The sequence below is a fragment of the Drosophila santomea genome, chromosome 2R (genome assembly GCF_016746245.2).
Source record: "Drosophila santomea strain STO CAGO 1482 chromosome 2R, Prin_Dsan_1.1, whole genome shotgun sequence".
Classification (NCBI taxonomy): Eukaryota; Metazoa; Arthropoda; class Insecta; order Diptera; family Drosophilidae; genus Drosophila; species Drosophila santomea.
The window spans coordinates 10,796,107-10,814,839 of NC_053017.2; the positions used below are offsets into that span (position 1 = coordinate 10,796,107).

The window sequence follows — 18,733 nt, forward strand, 5'->3', positions numbered from 1 at the left end:
AGCTCTCGACACGATTCTCCTTCCGAATTCTCAGCTCTCTCCTCAGTTGTCCTCAGTTCTCAGCTCAGAGGTCTCCTCAAAATTTTACGCGCCTTGACTGCTAAAGTGGGCGCTGGAGGGGGCGTGGCAGGCCTTCTCACTTTTTCGGTCTTTGTCACAGTCAGGGACAACGAGGTCTGCGTCTTTTGCATGGGGTGGTGGGGGCTGGAAGTCCCTTCGCTAGAAATAAAGACCGTGATGGGGTGGCATTGTTAACAGCCAGACTTGAATTACAAATTCAGCACAATGTCCTTTTGTCATTTATGCATTTCGCTGTATAAATTAAGCACAATGAATAGGAACGGCCGCAGTCGCAGTAGCTTGCAGCTGGTTTTCTGCTCCCTTAGATAAAAGCCCAAGTAAGCGGTGGCTTGAGATTAATAAGCCTAGTCCTGCGGTTAAGGACGCCCACATGCAACCAACTAACTTGGAATCCCTGGCTGGGATTTACAAAAAGCACCACACACGATATCCGAACTGAAATCTAGAGCACGACTTTAAGTTTTCATGAACCAAGATGAAGAGATTAAGGTTCAGGAGTGAATCCCATTGTTGGCCAATTTGGGAGCTCATCAACAAGATTGAAATCAACAGATTATAGCTTAAATGTGGGCGACTTTGTTATTACCAGAAATAATAAGCTGATTACAGCATAATATAGTTGTACTACATACCACAGAATAGATTGAAAAACTCTTTCAATACACTTGAAAAAAGAACTAATTTATCTGAATCTTCTTTCTGCAGGTGGCAGTGGCAGCGGGGGAGGAGGCGGCGGCGGAGGAGGCGGCGGTGGAGGCGGCGGAAGTGGCAGCTCCTCGGACGTGTCCAGGGATCACTGCAACAAGACGGTGGACATCTTCGAGGACATCAGCTCGCCGGAGGTCAGCAACCAGAACGTGGGTCGTCCGCTGACCTGCTGGTACCGCTTCCGGACGCTGAAGGGGGCGCCCCGCGACTTTGTGCTGCGCCTGCGGTTCAAGAAGTTCAAAGTGGGCCAGCTGCTGAATGCGACCCACTGCGAGGGCGGCTACTTGCAGGTGGGTGTGGCCAGTGGCCGACAGTTGATTTATCGGCGCCGCATGTGTCGGGGCTAATTTATATTGCAGGCTAAGCGTTGACGTACGCGACGTACTAAATCGAGTTTTCGTGCACCCATTGTTGCAGATTGTTGATGGCAATGCCAAGACGGATGTCTCGAATCGCCGGGAGCCCGGAATGTTCTGCGGGGAGGCGGAACAGCCACAGACATTCATCAGCGAGACCAGCTATGTGAAGGTGCTCTTTCACACGGACAACTTTACGGATCAGGTGAGCGCCAGCGCCAGCAAGCCAGGACACTTTCTTTCTTTAGCCTTCCCGGCCATCTCGGGATCTCAATGGGACTTTTCATTTTTGTGCTCCAGCCAGGAGAGAATTCCAATTACTGTCGGGGCAACAAAGACGAACATATCCTTGAGGTCCTGCCGACTGTTGTCTTTTGTCGCCAGAGTCTTGCCACTTACACTAATAAACAAAAGTCCCCTTGTCCTGGTTCCTTGCATATTTCTCGGGCCCTAGATATATATCTGCACCGAGAGAAATTCAGTTGTGCAGTGGGACTTAGTTGTAGAGTTGTAGAACTCCTATAGCACTGAAATTTAAGTTTCAAAATAAAAAACTACCTTATGTTTTTTTTTATTTACCAATATTTATGTAAATGTAGTTCCAATTTTTAAGTTATATATTAAAGAGTCAATTGCATAATTCCAAATTGCATTCAGGATTTTATACAACTTAATATTGACTTCATTTTCCCCAGTGTGCCTGTATAAATGTCTGTATATTTATATTTATCACATAATTTAAGGAAAATATTACAGCACACAAGTCTTGGCAGCCTGTCTTCGCCCTTTTCACTCCGTCATTCCCCAACCAGAACCCCCTCTCCTCTCCTCTCCGACACCGTTCTGCTTTTCCCGAGGTGACCCCCATCCTTGCTCCCAGTTGGCTCCACTGCTTCCATGTCCTGACCCGTGTTGCTCTATCTGCTCGGTTGCATCTATGCAACTCACTTTCGCACTTAGCGAGAGTTATACACACAGAGGCTGGCTGGCAGGAGTCAGCCTGTGTGTGTGCGCTGTGTGTGTATTATTTTTCTATTTTTCCTTATATTTAGTTTTCCCCTTTTCTGTATTTTTGCATGCATTATTCAGGAGTGGATGGGTGGGGCGTCTATGGCGTGGGTGGACTGCACTGTTGTCTGGCCTCCGTCTGTCGGCGTGTCCTGCGTCCTGCATCCTTTTTGGCTGGCTGGCGCCGTCAGTCTCCTCCTGCTGATATATACATATATATGCATGTATATACACAGCGGATTATACATATAGACGCATATCTATGTGCATTTTTAGCTCACAACTTGAATTCTATTTAGCTTTGCCCCATTCGCTTTTCGTTGCTATTTTCCCTCAGATTTTCCTCACTATTTTTTTTTTTTTTTTTGTACTTTTGTATTGCTTTTTTGTCAACTGCTTGGCTGCCGCGTTTTTGATGCGGTATTTGCATTTATAAAATGAAAGATAAGTTCTTTATGTCAAATAAAGAATTTCAATATTTATAATGGAGATTTTTTTTCGGCGAGGGCGGAAGGAGATCCCTTGAAATATGCATAGCTTGCAAATGGTAACAGATGGAGGGAAATTATACCCAAAAAAGGAAGACAATAAGCTTGTTATTAGACGGGAAAGTGGCAGAAAAAGCAATAGCTCGGAATATTTGAGATACATGCATTTCGTTATTACAAATGCCAGAAAACCGCATAGACTTGGTTACTTCATTGTATAAGTCCGATTTCGAACAGAAGTTGTAATTGCTGATGCGTTTTTTAGGATAGTTTGTTTATGAAAAATATATACTTCTCACATGCAAAGCATTTGCCAATCGCAAAACCACTTTTCCAATCTTCCCCATTCCATCATAATGATCTAGCCTTCGAAATCACATCCCCGTGAATATCCATAACTCTATTCCGGCCATCCAGCTCCGTTCAATCCGAAAGTCAAATAGTTGCCCCCTCGTTTCGCAGTGCGTATTGGATGCAGGCGATTGGCTTTATGGCCCGGCTTACAACAAGTTGCATGGATGTGCAAACACAAACAACCGACTAAAGCCATGAATGAGTGCTCCACTCTCCAAGCTCTACGCTCTACACTCCACGCTCCACGCTCCGGAACAAACAAGCTGGAGAGGGCGGCAGGATTGTGGGTCCTCCGGCAGGACAGGACACCACCTCCAGAGTGTGTCTTATGCACACCTTAATGGAGTCATAAATATTTATGAAAACTCTCCAAGCTCGCTGGAAGTTGCAAGTTGAAAGTTGGCGGATGCTGCGCTTTGTATTCGTTTTTTATTTTTTATATTTCGCTTTCTGTTTCTGCGTTAAGCAGACGGGAACTTTTTGCCACTTATTCGGCGCGAGTGCGTCGGTTTGGCGGGCCAGGGGTATTACTCAGTAATAAATAAAAATAAGCGACAGCTACGGCAATGTAATAACACAATTTAATGAGCGACAAGTCAGCAAGCACCGCCCAGTGGCAGTGGCAGAGGAAACGAAATAATTTCGCATTCGCATTAACATAAATTCCATGCGAAATAAATCAAAAATAATTTCACAAAAACGCGACGCCAAAGAGCAGAGGCGGCAACAAATCAGTTTGAAATTTTAATTTATTCGAGCGCAAATTTGTCAGGACATTAACGGCAGGACGACCGTGGAAATCATCGTCATAATCTCCACTGCCATCGCCATCACCATCATCGCCATCATAATCAAGCGATTCGGGATCAGCAGAGCATTCAAAATCTGCACCGCGAGGTGTCCAATATTAACAATGGAAATGTTGTATAGCTAAATTCAATAATAACCATATTTTATATAAAACCATGAATTATTTGTATCAGTAAGCTCACTACTCTATTGCATTCGTAACATGCTTTAGCAAACAGAAAATGAATATTTCGCTGATACATGACATTCATTGTGGGTAGATACATAAATATTTTGAAGATAGATTTAAACTTTCGATATTTTTCCGCGGTGTAAGCGCACATATATAGACATCTGCATAAATATACTGCATTCGAGCAGGGGTTATCTTTGGGGTGGCCAGAGCGGATGGGTATCCACGTGAGCAGCATCTGGATAAATCGAAACGAGCCTGTGTCTGCCATTGTTCACATCGTTAAGTGGCGCTAACGTCATTGACGCCGGTAACGCATTTAATATTGACATGTGCATTACCCCTGCCCCTCCCCTGCCGAGGAACCCACTCCAACCAATTGCGATCCCCCGGCGCAATCCTGCTCCATCCATGAGCCACGATGGAAAATGGCCAACGAGGTTTATGTGGCCATCATGGACGGCGGCACAATTTGGGAACGAGGTGAATTGATAGCCATGACGTTGACTTTGCGGCAAGTGAAAGAGGAGGGGCATAAGGAAATCGCTTTTGCGGCTGTCCGTCGATAATTTCGACTTCGATATCCGTAATTGAAATGAATGTATTTTGGGAACGGTGCAGCATGAATTCGATTAGCAACCAAATCGAATCAAAACTCACAAATTGGCAATAATCATTGCTTTTGTTTAGCCTATCGAATGGGTCGTGGAACAAATGGTATTTGCTATTCTAATGTTTGCCACTTTCAAAGCAAAAGACACTTGGTCGAAATGGTATTGCAACAGTAGAAAAACAAAATGAATGCATTGTTATTCTTCAATGTAAGAAATCTAGCCAGAATTTAATAATTCAAATGCAAAGCAAAGCGATGCCTTAAATAGCATAGCATAGCTTATTTTATTACAGGTTCACTGTAGAATGAAATCAATTTGAAAAGCTTTAAAAACCAGTTTAAGATGGGAGCGCACATAATAAAAGAGAAGCCTTGAATAAGTGTTAACCATTATTATTCTGGAATATATTTGTTCAGGCATTTTGGTTCGTTACCCTTTTGTAACCCCCGTGTTTTCCCCCCATTTTCTTTTCGCCTTCATTTCTTTTGGCCATTTCCAGCTGCGTGGGCGTTGGGTGCGGCCTGCGGTGATGTGGGCGTGGCAGCTGCCTACGTCACTGCAGCACGTCATTAGCGCTGATGAGGCAACGGCAACCGTTGCAATGGAACAACAGGCAAACAGGATGGCAGAGGCTCAGTGGAAAACTCGGAGTCTTATGTGGGCGTTGGTGGCAGGGCAAGCAAATGACATTGCACATTTCCATGCGGCATGCCATGGCATGAAAAGAGGCCAGAAAAGTGGGTGGAAAAAGGGGCGGGGCCAGGGCGAATCATGCAATTGTCTGACGCCGAGCCAAGCTGAAGGGAAATTGACAAAATTTATCAGCAAGAGCGGGCGAGGTGGGCGAAGTGGGCGTTGCGCGGGCACACACACTGCGTATACGTGATTTTCAGCCATTGTCCACTCATGCCGCACTTTTCTCTCTATCTCCCCATTGCAGACCTACTTCACATTCGATTCACGCGCGGAACAGCAAACCGAAGTCTATCTGCGATATGGCCAACATCCGGAATTATATCCAAATCGTCGCGGCGAAGTTGTCCAAGGGTGAGTAAATGGCTAACATCCACTCCACGTCAAAAAAAAAAAAAAAAAAAAAATCAAACGGGTAATCGAATGGGTTTCCAAAGAGGCCTCTTTTGGGATTTCGATCTTTTTCTTTTATATAGCCCCGGCGCTAATTCAATTTTATTACTGAAATATTGAGCCTAGGGTGGGCATATTTTTGACGACCGGCATTCTGACAATGGAGCTTGTCTTCGGTTCGCTGGCACATTTCATAATCATACACGAGTCGGAAAAACGGCTGAGAAAATCCGGCAACAGAAGGTCGCATTAAATTGAATTACTTGTGCTTTCTGCACTGCGGCAAACATAAAATTCGCGAGCGGGAAATCGGGGGGATTTCCGCCTGAAGGATGACTGAAAAAGTCGGCAATTGAAACCAAAGAGAAGAATTCATTTTGTTGGGCACGACGGGCACCTCCCACCCGAAATCCTGACAAAAATAAAACTTTGCAGACATTTAATTTTATTTGATTCTCCTTTTGGAGTTGCCATTTTTCTCCATGGCTCTGCCAGTCTAACTTTTATCTTAATAAAATAAGTTGCAAGATTTAAGCAAGATTTAAGCAAAGATTCAAAGTAACGTAGCAGGGCGGAGTATGCTAGATTTACCCAGATGATATTTGTGCACATGCATGCAAGTGTCTGGAAGGAGAAAAGTCTGCGAGTATAAAGTTTCAAAGTAGGCTTTTTCTCGAATAACTTGCCATTGCAAATGATACTTGGAATAGGAACAAATTTCATATTGAAATAGTAAAGCTGTCATAAATTTCTGTTTAAGTTAGTTAGATGTTATAGTTAGAACAATAATTCAGATATGAATTTCTATAATTTACGGGCATGCAAACGTATTGTTTATCACACACATTACGAATTCAAGAACTTGTCAGAATATTATTTTACCTAGCAGAACAAGGGAGTATTTCCTCACAAACTAAACGGTCCATTTAAATTATGGCACAAGTCCTGCAAACGTGTATTGAAATGTATTGATTTTATTTTCTCATCTAGAGCCATTCTTGCGCCAATATTTTCCCACTTTAACTGGCGTCAAATGCTAGCTTTTCAAGATCCCATCAAGGACGAGCTCGAGGACCTTCTCCTTGTGGAATTGTGGAATGGCGGAATTCCCGCTTCGCATCACCCACATGGCCAATATGATTTTTATGCTAATTTTGCGGTCACGCGCCTCGGCAACCAAGCCAAAACGCAAACCCAATTGAAGACCAAAGCAAAGCAAATTGGCTGAGACAAAGAGTGGAGGGATAGGAGTGGTTAGGGACGAGGTTGTGGGAAAAGGGAATAAAAATGGTAATCATATTTACGCTGGCCTCTCCTTTGAATGATTTTTCGTTTGTTATACTTAAACAAATCGAAAATTATACGCACAAAACTCAAACCGAATAAAATTTAAACACACAATCTTTTGTTGTAATTTACAACAATTTTACAAGCCGGCAAAAAACGCACATTTGTAGAAGGGAAATTGGAGGGAAAGTGGAACAGGGATTTCCAAATCAGTGAACACAATTTTCTGGCTTCCTTGACGCAGTCAAAGGAATGGGCAAACGAACCCGAAAAGTTCCAAGGATCATTTAGGACGCCTCCTGGGTGAAGCCTTCACCGGAGGAGGTTTGAGTGATATAACCAATTTAAAACAAATTAAATTAAATAATCAATGTTTACATATACTATATTTGTTTTTGTCCTCACCAGGTCCTACTGCGAACGGGAGTATCGGGATTGTCGCCTGCAAACCTGCTATGTGCAATCGCCCGCGTATCCTGGCCTATATCCTCGGGCCCTGAATTGCCGCTACAAGTTGCACACTCGCCAGCCATATATCAAATTGTATCTGCAAAATGAGCAGTTTGCCGTGGATGGTCAAAGGTGAGTTGGCCCGCTAAGTGTGATAAGCCACAATGTAATTAAATGGTGGCTAGACCATCACTATTAATTTCATATGAATATGTTATGTTCACTTAATGCAGCAAAAACTATTACAATTGCATTAGTTATTAAGAACAATTTAATACCTAACATAATCAGAGATATTCTTTCCGCGTCGGAAAATTATAATGCCATCAGGAATGCGTTGAAAAAGTTTATTTTATTTATGCAAATTTATTTCACCTCCATTTATCCTTGCCTTTTTTTTCGGAATCCAAATTAGTGTTAAATGCAACACCCTGTAATTTGTCATTTTGGCACGCCGATTGCACAATCCACAAAATTCGACGACATTTGGCCCAAAAAGTGTGTTGTTGCCACCGCTTGTGTTGTTGTAATGCATTTGGCACGCTGACAATGACAATTTGACAGAGCGTTCGTCGCAAAAATTGGCACCAATTTGCTAGAAAACGTTGGCGACATGTCCTCGGCTTGCATTTCCACCGTATCTATCTGTATGCGTCACTTTCTGAATCGGATTCCTCTTTTCTATATCTCTGACTCTCCTCCCATCTGCGTGTTTGTGTCTGGCGAAATTGGCTAAAGGATTACGTTTTGAGTGAGGTTGGCCTCGATTGTGGCGAGAAAATATGGGTGGGGGGAGAAAATGCTTGCCGTCATGGCTGTCTGGTAATATTAATGCCAAAATGATGAAAGTGTCTGGGGAAGGAACCGATTCGAACCACCTACAAATGCATATCTTTGCCCAAAATGCACGTCCATTGAATTTATAATGAGTCACTCTTGAATTTTAGTTAGATATGGTGTATAATAAAAAATTATGCATTCTTAAACTTGAATTCATTAGCTGGAGCACCTGGAAATTAATATCGGCTTGAATCAGAACCTCCATATTTTAGTAGCATCGACCCTTAGCCCATGGAATCCTTTGCCCATCCTTTGTCGCGAAATACAATTTACATTTGCTTAACCAAAATGACCTTTCACAAAATATTTGCTTTATCATGGAGTCTCAGAGTAATGAGGATGGGTGGTGAGGTTCAAAGCTTCTTACCCCTCCATTCCGACCGGCCATTGGGGATTCAATGGTTGGGTGGTAAAAACCATCAGCTTTTAACACTTTGCACATTCCGAGCACAAATGGCCGGCAGAAGTGGCCGAGTATCTTTAAGCTTGTTTGATGTGCAAATTCTGGAGTCAGCATACTTTCCCCACTGGACCCCTGTCCATACCCATACCCGATCCCGATTCCTCGACCGTTTCCTATTCTCCAGCCCAGCACGTGCACATCAAGCAACAGCAAGTCGGAATTAGATAAGCAACATTCAATTTATTTTTATAGATTCAATTTGAATATTTACCTTTCGCAAAGTCCTTTGGCAGGAGGCAAGAAGCTGAGGGCGACAGACGCATGTCAAAGTTGCCAACTTTGAGCTGGGTCCCCAAACTGACTGCAGAGGAAGGGGGTGAAAATGGGGAGAACTCAAGCTTAAATCCCCCCAAAGTGTGTATTAATTTGCAAGTCTAAGTTACTTTCGGCCTGCTGGAAAGGATTAGACAAACAAACCTTTGCCAAGGAGCTAATCATGCTGGGATGTTGGCATTTTAAAAACTTTTCCCCCAGTACTGGGAGTATATATTCGCAGTTGGAAAGTTATTTACTCTGGCATCAAGTTTCACATAGGAAAATGATCCATCCAGAGCATCATAGAAATAGGTTAAAAAGCAGTTTAGAAATAACACCACCAATAATCAAATATTGAAGTTCCTGCCAGCGTACAACGCTCCACGTCCAAACAATCAACATAATCCGCCAAAGCCTGGTAAAAATGCGCCATAAATCCAGTTCATAAAACCCGACCTGTTCGGTAGAGCTCCAGTTTGAGATACGAAATGGATGCCGAGTCAGCAGAAAGTTTTCTCGTGTGGTCGCTGTTTTATAAATCACTTCAGTTTATTGCACAGCTCCTTCGGCTGTCAAAGAATACAAGCCACACAACAACATTCCTAATTCCTTTGCGCTATACCAAAAAAATAAAAGAATATTCTTGCCATCACAGCAGAAAAATTTAGTCGGCAAAACTTCGACGGCCGGATGCCAAACAAATGCAAAAGTCATCGAGTAAAAAAGTTTTTTAATATGCCGAAATTATTACCAGTCAGTTGATGTTTTTTTCTGTTTTTTTTACGCTTCGTTTTTCCTTTGCTCTTTTTTGATATGTTATGTGCTGCCTGCCGACCATCCCAACGGCTGGGCGAAAAAAGTTTTACCCCAGACTAAACAGCCATTTTCCCTGTCCCCCCTTCTTTGTAATCAACTTTCTGGCCAACAACGCATTTATTATCAATAAGTTGGATTAGCTCTTCGCAGAGTCTGGGAAAAACTTGCTGACAAAGTGATTAAATTGACTGAAACGAACCGACTAGCTAATAGAAATCTATCTTTCTGCAACGTATAGTAGGATATAGATACAAAAGTTGCTCAAAACTTTGCTCCGAAAACTTTCTAGCGATTGCTACAAAAAAAAGAAATGGCCGAGAATGCAGGGAAAGCGGAAAGAGGCTCAATGGAACTGTCAATTAAATTGGTATTTTTGTTTCACTTGCCAAATCACATTCAACTGCCTCCGGCTTTGACTCACTGAATCGGTCTCTATTTGATTAAAGTTCAGTTCGTAATTGCCAAAGTTAGCTTTCAATTAGAAAGTTCACATTCACACACACATGCACAGGTGAGAGGCATTTCATTTGCCTTTTGAATTGCCCACCAATCAGTGTGCTCCGCCAGGGGGAAGTAAAATTGTGAGTCCCCGTCATCGTGGCCATCATCAATAGATGGGCACAAAGGTCACTTTGTCTGGGACCCAGTGCTTTGGGTCGAGAGTCAGGGTTATGTGGCATTCGACCAGACGGCCAGCAAAAAAAAAAAAAATTAAAAGCATCCTCGACTGTCTGACGCAAGAAATTAGAAAAGGCTTCAGAACAGACGCTTTGGATTTTCCGCAGCCTTTTTTCTTGTTTTTCCCGAAGAACTTTCTTTTTTTTTTTGCTCGACTTCCTCGGGCTGGCAAAGTGCAAATGAATGTCATGACCATGGGCGTAGTTATGAAGCTTACGAATCATTTATTCAAGTCCATTTTAAAAGCATTTGGAAAATGGGAAAGTCGACTAATCTGTCTGCGTAAGATTGAAACAACGCAAAGTTACTTCTAAACTTTAAGTGGGCAAGAAGAGAACAAATTGTCCTAACTAAACGCAGTTATTAAAGCTTTGCATAAAACCTTTCTTTAATAAATCAAATAAAAAGTCTGCACTAAAGTAAACTTTGATATTATTCTTACATGAACATCAGTTGTTTTTATACTTTTACTCAAAAATGTCCCTTTTTGACCGCGCCCCTGTTTCAGCATCATTTTTTCACGGATTTCCCGCCAGGCACTAAAAGCATCAGCACTCAGTCAGTTATTCAATTGCCAGCCTCACTTTTTATGCCCTTTTTTCTGCCTTTTATTTTCTTCGTTATTTGTGGAACGTGAGTTTTTTAATTGTTCACTTTTTCAATTTTTTTATTGAATTGCCAGCGTTGGGAAAAATTGAATTTACCCTTTCAACGCTTTCATAACGCAACAAAGGCGGCAGTAGAATAAAGTGACTATTCTCGTATTGCAGGTGTGAGAACGTGATGACCTGCCCCATCAGGCCGATCGGATCTGGTAATGAGCACTGTCCCTACGACTGGTTGGCCGTCTACGATGGACGTGATGAGCACTCGCCGCTGATTGGAAAGTTCTGCGGCCTGGGCAAGTTCCCATTCAGCATTATTGGTGAGTAGCAAAGCGATGTAGACTTTGCATGGCAGCCATGGGTGTCCCCATCGAGTCCCGCCATCTAAACCATTTGCATATCCGACAGGCACATCACAATACATGTATGTGGAGTTTGTGACTTCGCCGGCGGGTCCGCTGCTCAACACAGGCTTCCATTTCAACGTTGGCAACTGGCCAGGTCATGTGGAGACGGCCGGGATCAAGCACGGCGTCTGCGACTGGCTACTGAGCTCCGACTCTTTAAAGGACAGCAGCGCCAGCGAGGGCATCTTCCTCAGCATCGCCCACTGGTATCCGCCGAATACGTCCTGCAGTTACCACATCAAAGGACATGTCGGCGAAATTGTGCGCCTTTATTTCCCCAGGTAGGCATTTCGAATCTCCTTCGTTTCATTGGAAATTTCTCTGGAATGTCTGTCATTTCTTACAGTATAGAAAGTGTAGTCATATGGTTCTAGAATTGACTGAACGCCTATTATAAGAAATTATCTTTAAATTTGGCTTTATCGTAATGCAATACTCGTACATTTGCAGCGAAAGAGCCATCGATTCTCTAGGTAGTGGTCACAAGAAAGTTGCTGAAAAAGTTTTGGTTTAATCAAAAATCAAATAAGTTTCAAGTTCCTTTTTAAATTATCATGTCTGCGAAAACATTTCCCAACTCGTAGCTCGTCGACTCAAGATCGGGGTCACCACTTGCCATTTTGCGTTTACAAGTTTTTCCATTAAAATTTCCATTTTTGAACCAGTTAGCCCGACAAGGACTATCCAAGTTGATCCCTCTCCGCAATCCAAAATCCTTTGGCCGGCCTTTTCGCTACAAGTGCAAAGTTTTGCGGCTATGTGGGCGGTTTGCATTTGCTTCGTCGGATTGGATTTCATCCCTTCTTTTCCTGGGACAATCCTCGGGGTTCCTCATTGCGTTCTATACGCTGTAAGCGTATTTTAATGAAATTTTCCGCAAAGATTTATGTGACATTTTAATTTAACGTGTCGAGCTGGAGTTGTTCTTTGTACTCGTATATAAATCCAAACTTATATATATATATGTATATATATATATATTTACTTTGTCGCAATTGTCGGCCGTGTTGGTGTCTGGAATGTTGCTGCGCAAGTGTCTGAACTTTTTGGCCAAGTGTCGCATTGATTGTGCATTTCATTTTGAGTATTTTCCACTGAATTTCCCACCAAGAGCTGCGAAATATTTTATTGTGCTGCGGTTTTTGGCTTTGCATGGCACAACGAACGGCAGAGACTATGGCGAAGTTTTTTCACTCCCTGACACTTTGAGGGCACATCAATGATTGCGATGGAAACAGAATTAAGGTGGGAGTTTTTACACTGATTAAATTGCTCTACTGAGTCTTAAAGATGTTACGACTGACCTTTTGTCTCCTTTAATTTATTTGAACTGTTTCAAAAGAGAAGATCCTCTTGAAGAAAATTAATTTAAATTGATGAAATGTAAGAAGGATTTAACAAAGAGTTAATTATTTCAAGTGAAACATTTGCGATTACGATCCTTAAAGATTTCTGTTTTATTTCCAACACATGATATGAGTTTGTTAGGGGTTGGTTTTAAGACTGACGTTCAACTGCCTTTATATGTATCCCTTAACGCCCATCTACCCTGTAATCCCAAGTACTTCCATTTAGACAAGTTTGCTTCAAGTAATCCAGCTGCAATTGCAATGATTTTGGAGCACCTCCTCCGCTTGAGGAACCAAAACAACCTCCTAATGTTGCAGTCCTCTGTAATTTATGCAGAAATTGTTACCGAACATTGCCAAGTTTTTGGCTAGAAAACTATGTGTACGGGGCAAACATCACAACAGCAACAGCACATGGGGATGCTGGAAAGATCGGGCGGAGACTGGGGGCTTTAAAATATCAAGCAAGTTTTTGCCAAAAGATAAATATTTATGTCCACCTACAGAGGGCAGCAGGATTTCCAAGAGAGCATCGAGTAACCGTCGCAAGCCCATTGTTGTTGGATAACAGGGCACTAGGAAAATTGGGCGGAAAAGCGGGTGGAAAAGTGGTGGGGATGGTATCTGGGTGCTGGAAAAGTTGTGCGCACGTTTACACCGATTGCCATTAAGAGTTCAGAAGTGGGCAACATGATTGCGTGATTACAGTGCACAAAATGCAACCGAATAGGGTAAGCAATCGAAAGAGAGAGCTACATGCTGGCCGAAAGAGATGCCCAATGCTACGTGGCTTTGGTGGTTTTTTCTTTTTTGGGGCAAAAGTTTGAAGTAGACGAAAAATTCAATGGAAAACTGCGTTCGGCACCCACCCACACTACCATTTATGCCGCTCCTCTGGCCAAGTTGTTGTCCTTGTGCTTGTTGTTATTGCCAATGTTGTTGTGGTTGTTTAGCCTCATTTTTTTTGCAGTTTGTTGTTTCTGCCAACTTCACTCAAGTTGCAACAACAAGAGCGGCAATAAGAAATAGAAGGACACGTAATGATCGGAACGTATAATACCCTTACATATTAGGGGAACCTATGACACCAGTAACGTAGAGTGCTAATATCTTATTAGTAATATAGGTAAATAGTTGAACCTTTTAAAAAGTATAAGTAACTCTGGAAATAAGAAAAGTTTAATAAAAACAATCGCCAGTATCCAATCAATAACAGTTACTGGAATGTATTGGAAACCCAACATCCCCAGCAAGGATATGCTCACAGAGGCAGCCCATTAGAAGATTTTCTCGCAGTCCGCTTCGTAACTGTCAGTTTGCATTTACCTTGTACACCTTCCCCCACTCTTTCACCATCTTCCACCGCCAGCCTCCTGAAAGGATCTCTCCCACCTGGGAGTGTGGGAGCTGTTGTCCTGCTGCCTGTCGCAGGAGTCTCGAGTCTTGAGTCCCGGGTCCCGAGTTCCTAGTCCTGAGTCCCGAGTTTCGAGTCTAGACGCTGTCGACATTGTTTCCAACAAAGTTGCTCATTTAAGTAACATGTCATGGCTTTGCCTTTGCCTTTGCTTTCGTATGCGGCCGCCTCCCTGGTTTTTTGTTTGCTCGGTCTTTGTCTACTACCTACTACCTACTACCTACATATCTACTACTCCAGTGCGATTTTTCCAAGTGAGCTGACCAGATGTTGAACTACTCCTTGAGTATATTGCACTTAAGTTTTCTACCCAGAAGTGGGGGATTGGATAAGCAATCCATTTGCTTGTGCAGAGCACACACTTTTCCCAATAATGTTGCGAATGGTCGAAGGGAGTTGCCGTGTTCAACTTTTACTAGCTACAAACAACTCATCAGCGTCTGATTCAGTGTGCCATTATCCGATAGATTGTGTTACTATTGTGTATTAATGTCGACTATCATTTGCGACTTCCTATTACATTACGTTGTAGTTTTGCGACTAGAAGCAGCCGGAAAGCACTCATTGCTTGATGAGGTGTATATAACTAAGACACATTCGTAGTAATGTCCTTAGGTTTAAATTCGTATCTATCCATGTTTTAGGTATTTTGATTATAGTATCTTCTATTGCATTCAAAGCACTAATAAACTCGATAGTTTTTACCCCACGGCAATCTCCTAAATAACAGAAATAAAATCAATTGTAGTCATCCACCATGTCTTTAGCCCTACTAACAAAAATCCGCTCGAAATGCACAAGACATGCCGCACACTTGGGCTATTTATAAGCCTTATGGCCACATAAACTGACGCTCTGGGCTTTTGGGCACGGCCCCAATCGACTCCCATATGCACATAACCAGGCTAACCAGTTGACAACAATTCCCGCGATCCCTCGCCCACCTTCGCCGCCCACCCCCAAAATAGCCCCGCCCACCGAGTCGGCATAGCGGAAAACTCGGACTGGGAGTTCGTAACTCGGCCTTACACTCAGAAAAAGCTGCTAACTAAAAGCGTCGATTTTACTTTGTGATTGTATTGCATTTTAAGGAACTGCTTTTTTCTATTTAACATCAAGTTGGTTGAAAAATACCTTGTTTGGTGATCTGGTGCACCCAAAGTGAAATTCCCAGATCACTATTTTTCCCAGTGTAGCAACTGGAATTGGGCTAGGCTGCAAACGGATTACGAGGACATGCCGCAGGGTGTTGGGGCTTACTTTTCGACGACGCGTACGTGAATGACGGTATGGGCACGTCGAAAAGCGCCGAGAAGAAGCCGGGGGTTATGGGGATATAGTTGGGTAAAAAAAATAGTAACTCTGCTCCATTATGAATAGTGAGGGGCGAGAGACTCACGGGCATAAAAAACAAGAGCGAAACCAAATGAAATTTGTGCCACACTGCTGCCTGCCAGCGACGCAGATTAGAGGGCGTGGCAGCCGCCTACCCTCCGCCCTCCGCCCTTCCTTCAAACTGCTGATGATGGTGATTTTTCTCGATCCCAACTCCCCCCAAGCCCCCCTTTTCCCAGGCACTTTTTGCACAACTTTGTGTGAGTTAATAAAATGTTGTATTATGTCATATTTTCGGATAGAGCCAAATGTAATTTCATAGAATGTATTCACCGACTCTGAATGACAGTTATATAAAAGGATATTCGCAAATCCTAAACAGTAGTCGGGTTACAGAACCAGGTTGTTCACTTTGGGGAATAGGGCACTGAGAACGATGGATGGATATAAATGGTGGAAAACTATTCAAATGTCGATAACGGGTTCATAAACATGGTAACCAATATATTCATTAAACAAAATACTATTGGAAATCATTATAGTTAGGATACTTAAGGACATTCTCGATACGTATGTATCGAAATGTATGTGTATTGATGATTTGCAGTTACACTTCGCTGATAAAACCTTTTGATATATTAAATAAACTATGTCGCCTTGATCTTTTCATTTCCGCTGACCAAACTTGAGTTTCCACCCCAAAAGACTGCAGTCACATCAACTGGCAACGAGCAACGTAATGCGGGAAAACTGCAGAAAATTGGCCTTCCACATCAACTCCTTTCAAATATCCTTGGCGTTGCCCATCGTTTTCGCCAGCCTGCCACAAATAGTTTTGGAATGCAATTTGATGGAGGCAGAAATGCAACTCACATCGCGACCCCAAAAACCCAAACGAGTCTACGTGTGTGCGATAGAGAGGCTCCCAGAGTAAGAGAAAGAGGCAGACTACCAGAGATTTACCTGTTGGCAGGTGGAATTTATATTAAATTGTAGGGCGCAAGGACGCGGCCAGAATTGTGGCCTGGCACAGTGCCAGCAGGGGAGTTGTTTTTACCATTATGGTTGGCACTGTAGAAATAAAGGGAGTACAGAATAATCGTAACAAATTACTCTATTGATTAAACCATAATTGATATACAGTTAATTCATGACTTAATCCTATTTTTCAGTTTCCGCATCAATCGAATCGAATCACCGATTTTAAAGTACGAAGGCGACTGCGGAGAATCCCTGACGATCTACGATTCCGACCATGCCGATCCGGCACGGATTATCAAGACCTTCTGCGACACATTCTCGCGACCAATGGAGAAGGTCGACTTTGTGAGCACCAGCCCCTCACTGTACGTGCAGTTCGACTCGAAAACAGGCAGCTATAGCGGCAGCTCACTGTACTACTGGGCGCACTACGATTTCTTCAACAATACGCGATTTGGCGACCCAGTGCCAAACACCCTATGTGACGAGGTGATGTATGCCTGGAAGCATCCAGGTGGACGTCTTCGATCGCCCTTGAATTCACTGATTTTCAAGAGAACCGGCGGAAGCGATGTGCGTTGTCAGTACAAATTTGTGACCGATCGAAGACTGTATGCCAGAGCCATAATCGAAGTGAATTCGGTTTCCTTCAAGGAACTTCCATACAATAGCAATGCCTGCACTCGGTGTCATGAGGAGCGAGTGGACAAACTGGTGATCTGGGAGGAGCGGGATAAGTACCAGAATAACCTGGCCTGCTTTTGTGACAATATCCCCCGAGCGGTTCGAGTTATATCCTCGGCGGATCAAATGAATCTCGAAATGATTGTGCAGGGCCAGCATGCCATTACCTCCTACTTCAAGAACCCCAATCCTCTCTTTGAGGCCACCTATGAGTTTGCCCATGGTCCCTTGTGTGGTCCCATTACTCTGGGACCCTCACCAGATGGCGAACTGGTATTCCCCTATAAGAAGGCCTTGGCCATGGTATCGGGACCCATGGCACCGCCAGAGCATCACTATCGCCGCGAGAAGTGCATTTGGGAACTGAAAGTGGCCGCCCAGCGAGATCTGTGGCTCAACTTGGAGAAGGCACGCTTTGCAGATCGCAGCTGCGAGAGTGCCAAGATCGAGGTCTATTTGGCTGGTCGTCTGGAGCCCAGATTTGTGGTTTGTCCCGAAAATATATCCTTGGCCAGGGATTTGCCCATCCTTACCACAGCGGAGTTGGGAGCCACGGGTGCCGATCAGGAACCCCTGCCCGTGCTTATCCAGTATACTGGTGATGGCCAACCAGGCCGAAACATTTTCCGACTAGTCTGGACGGAACTCTTCCACCTGCCGCGCAATCCGGACGGCAGTCTGGCTGCCTCCCTTCTGCAGGATGGCGGTTGTGATTTCCGATGTCCTGGCGACACTGAAGTCTGCATTCCGAAGCACTTGCTATGCAATGGAATAGCAAATTGCCCAAATGTGACGCATACTTCGACGTTGTCGCAACTCACCCGACATATCGAGTGGAATCTGGAGCAACTGGGATTACTCCATCATGCTGGCGACTACCAGCAGTTGGTGCTGCATGATGAATCTCCCGAGATCTGCCTGAAACACGATCTCAGTGAGCTGCCATATGGAAAGTTGTCCTTGATAGCCCTCGGACTGTGCCTCATGTTCGCACTGCTTTTTGCGATTCTAAGAAGGATGTGCAGAAGCTCGTCCTTACACCAAGGAAGGCATCATCTGCAGGAGGATTACTGAGCACATAATTTACCTAAGGATCAAGAGTTTTGTGAACCAGTTTTCTAGTTTATTTGACCAATACTTAGTTGCTAACCATTTGATTATCCTTGTTTTTGTTAAATTCCTGAACTGGCTTCCTATGCCAACAATATATTATCTATATTACTTCAGAATTATTTTGAAGAATTCAAAACATTCACTTTATGGCATTTCTACTGCATTGCATATAGAATCCCCCTGACAAGTATGTATGTAGCTCTGACTAGTGGAGTCTATAACTTTCGCTCTACGTGACATATAATGAATATTAATTGAAAATAATTGTACGATAAAAACTATTAAAGCCCTCAAACATATAAATGTTTAAAAAACACACTCACACAAAGGAAAGAACTTAAACTGCCCTGAATAAATTAATTAAAACAAAAAATTGTCA

General features: G+C 43.3%; 1 protein-coding gene across 1 annotated transcript; it reads left to right on the top strand.

Moving 5' to 3' along the window:
• Positions 1 to 790: 790 nt before the first annotated feature.
• LOC120445813 lies at positions 791 to 18,329 on the top strand. Its single transcript, XM_039626427.2, has 7 exons — positions 791 to 1,079; positions 1,207 to 1,350; positions 5,532 to 5,638; positions 7,373 to 7,546; positions 11,237 to 11,391; positions 11,480 to 11,759; positions 16,749 to 18,329. Exons 2-7 carry the CDS (start codon positions 1,258 to 1,260, stop codon positions 18,313 to 18,315), a joined length of 2,376 nt encoding a protein of 791 aa, XP_039482361.1. The 5' UTR covers positions 791 to 1,079; positions 1,207 to 1,257; the 3' UTR covers positions 18,316 to 18,329.
• Positions 18,330 to 18,733: the final 404 nt, after the last annotated feature.

Coding starts and splice junctions, on each gene's coding strand:
- LOC120445813 (XM_039626427.2), top strand. CDS start 1,258: ATGTTCTGCGGGGAGGCGGAACAGCCACAGACATTCATCAGCGAGACC. Junction 7,547..11,236: donor TTTGCCGTGGATGGTCAAAG/GTGAGTTGGCCC, acceptor CTCGTATTGCAG/GTGTGAGAACGTGATGACCT. Junction 11,392..11,479: donor GTTCCCATTCAGCATTATTG/GTGAGTAGCAAA, acceptor CATATCCGACAG/GCACATCACAATACATGTAT.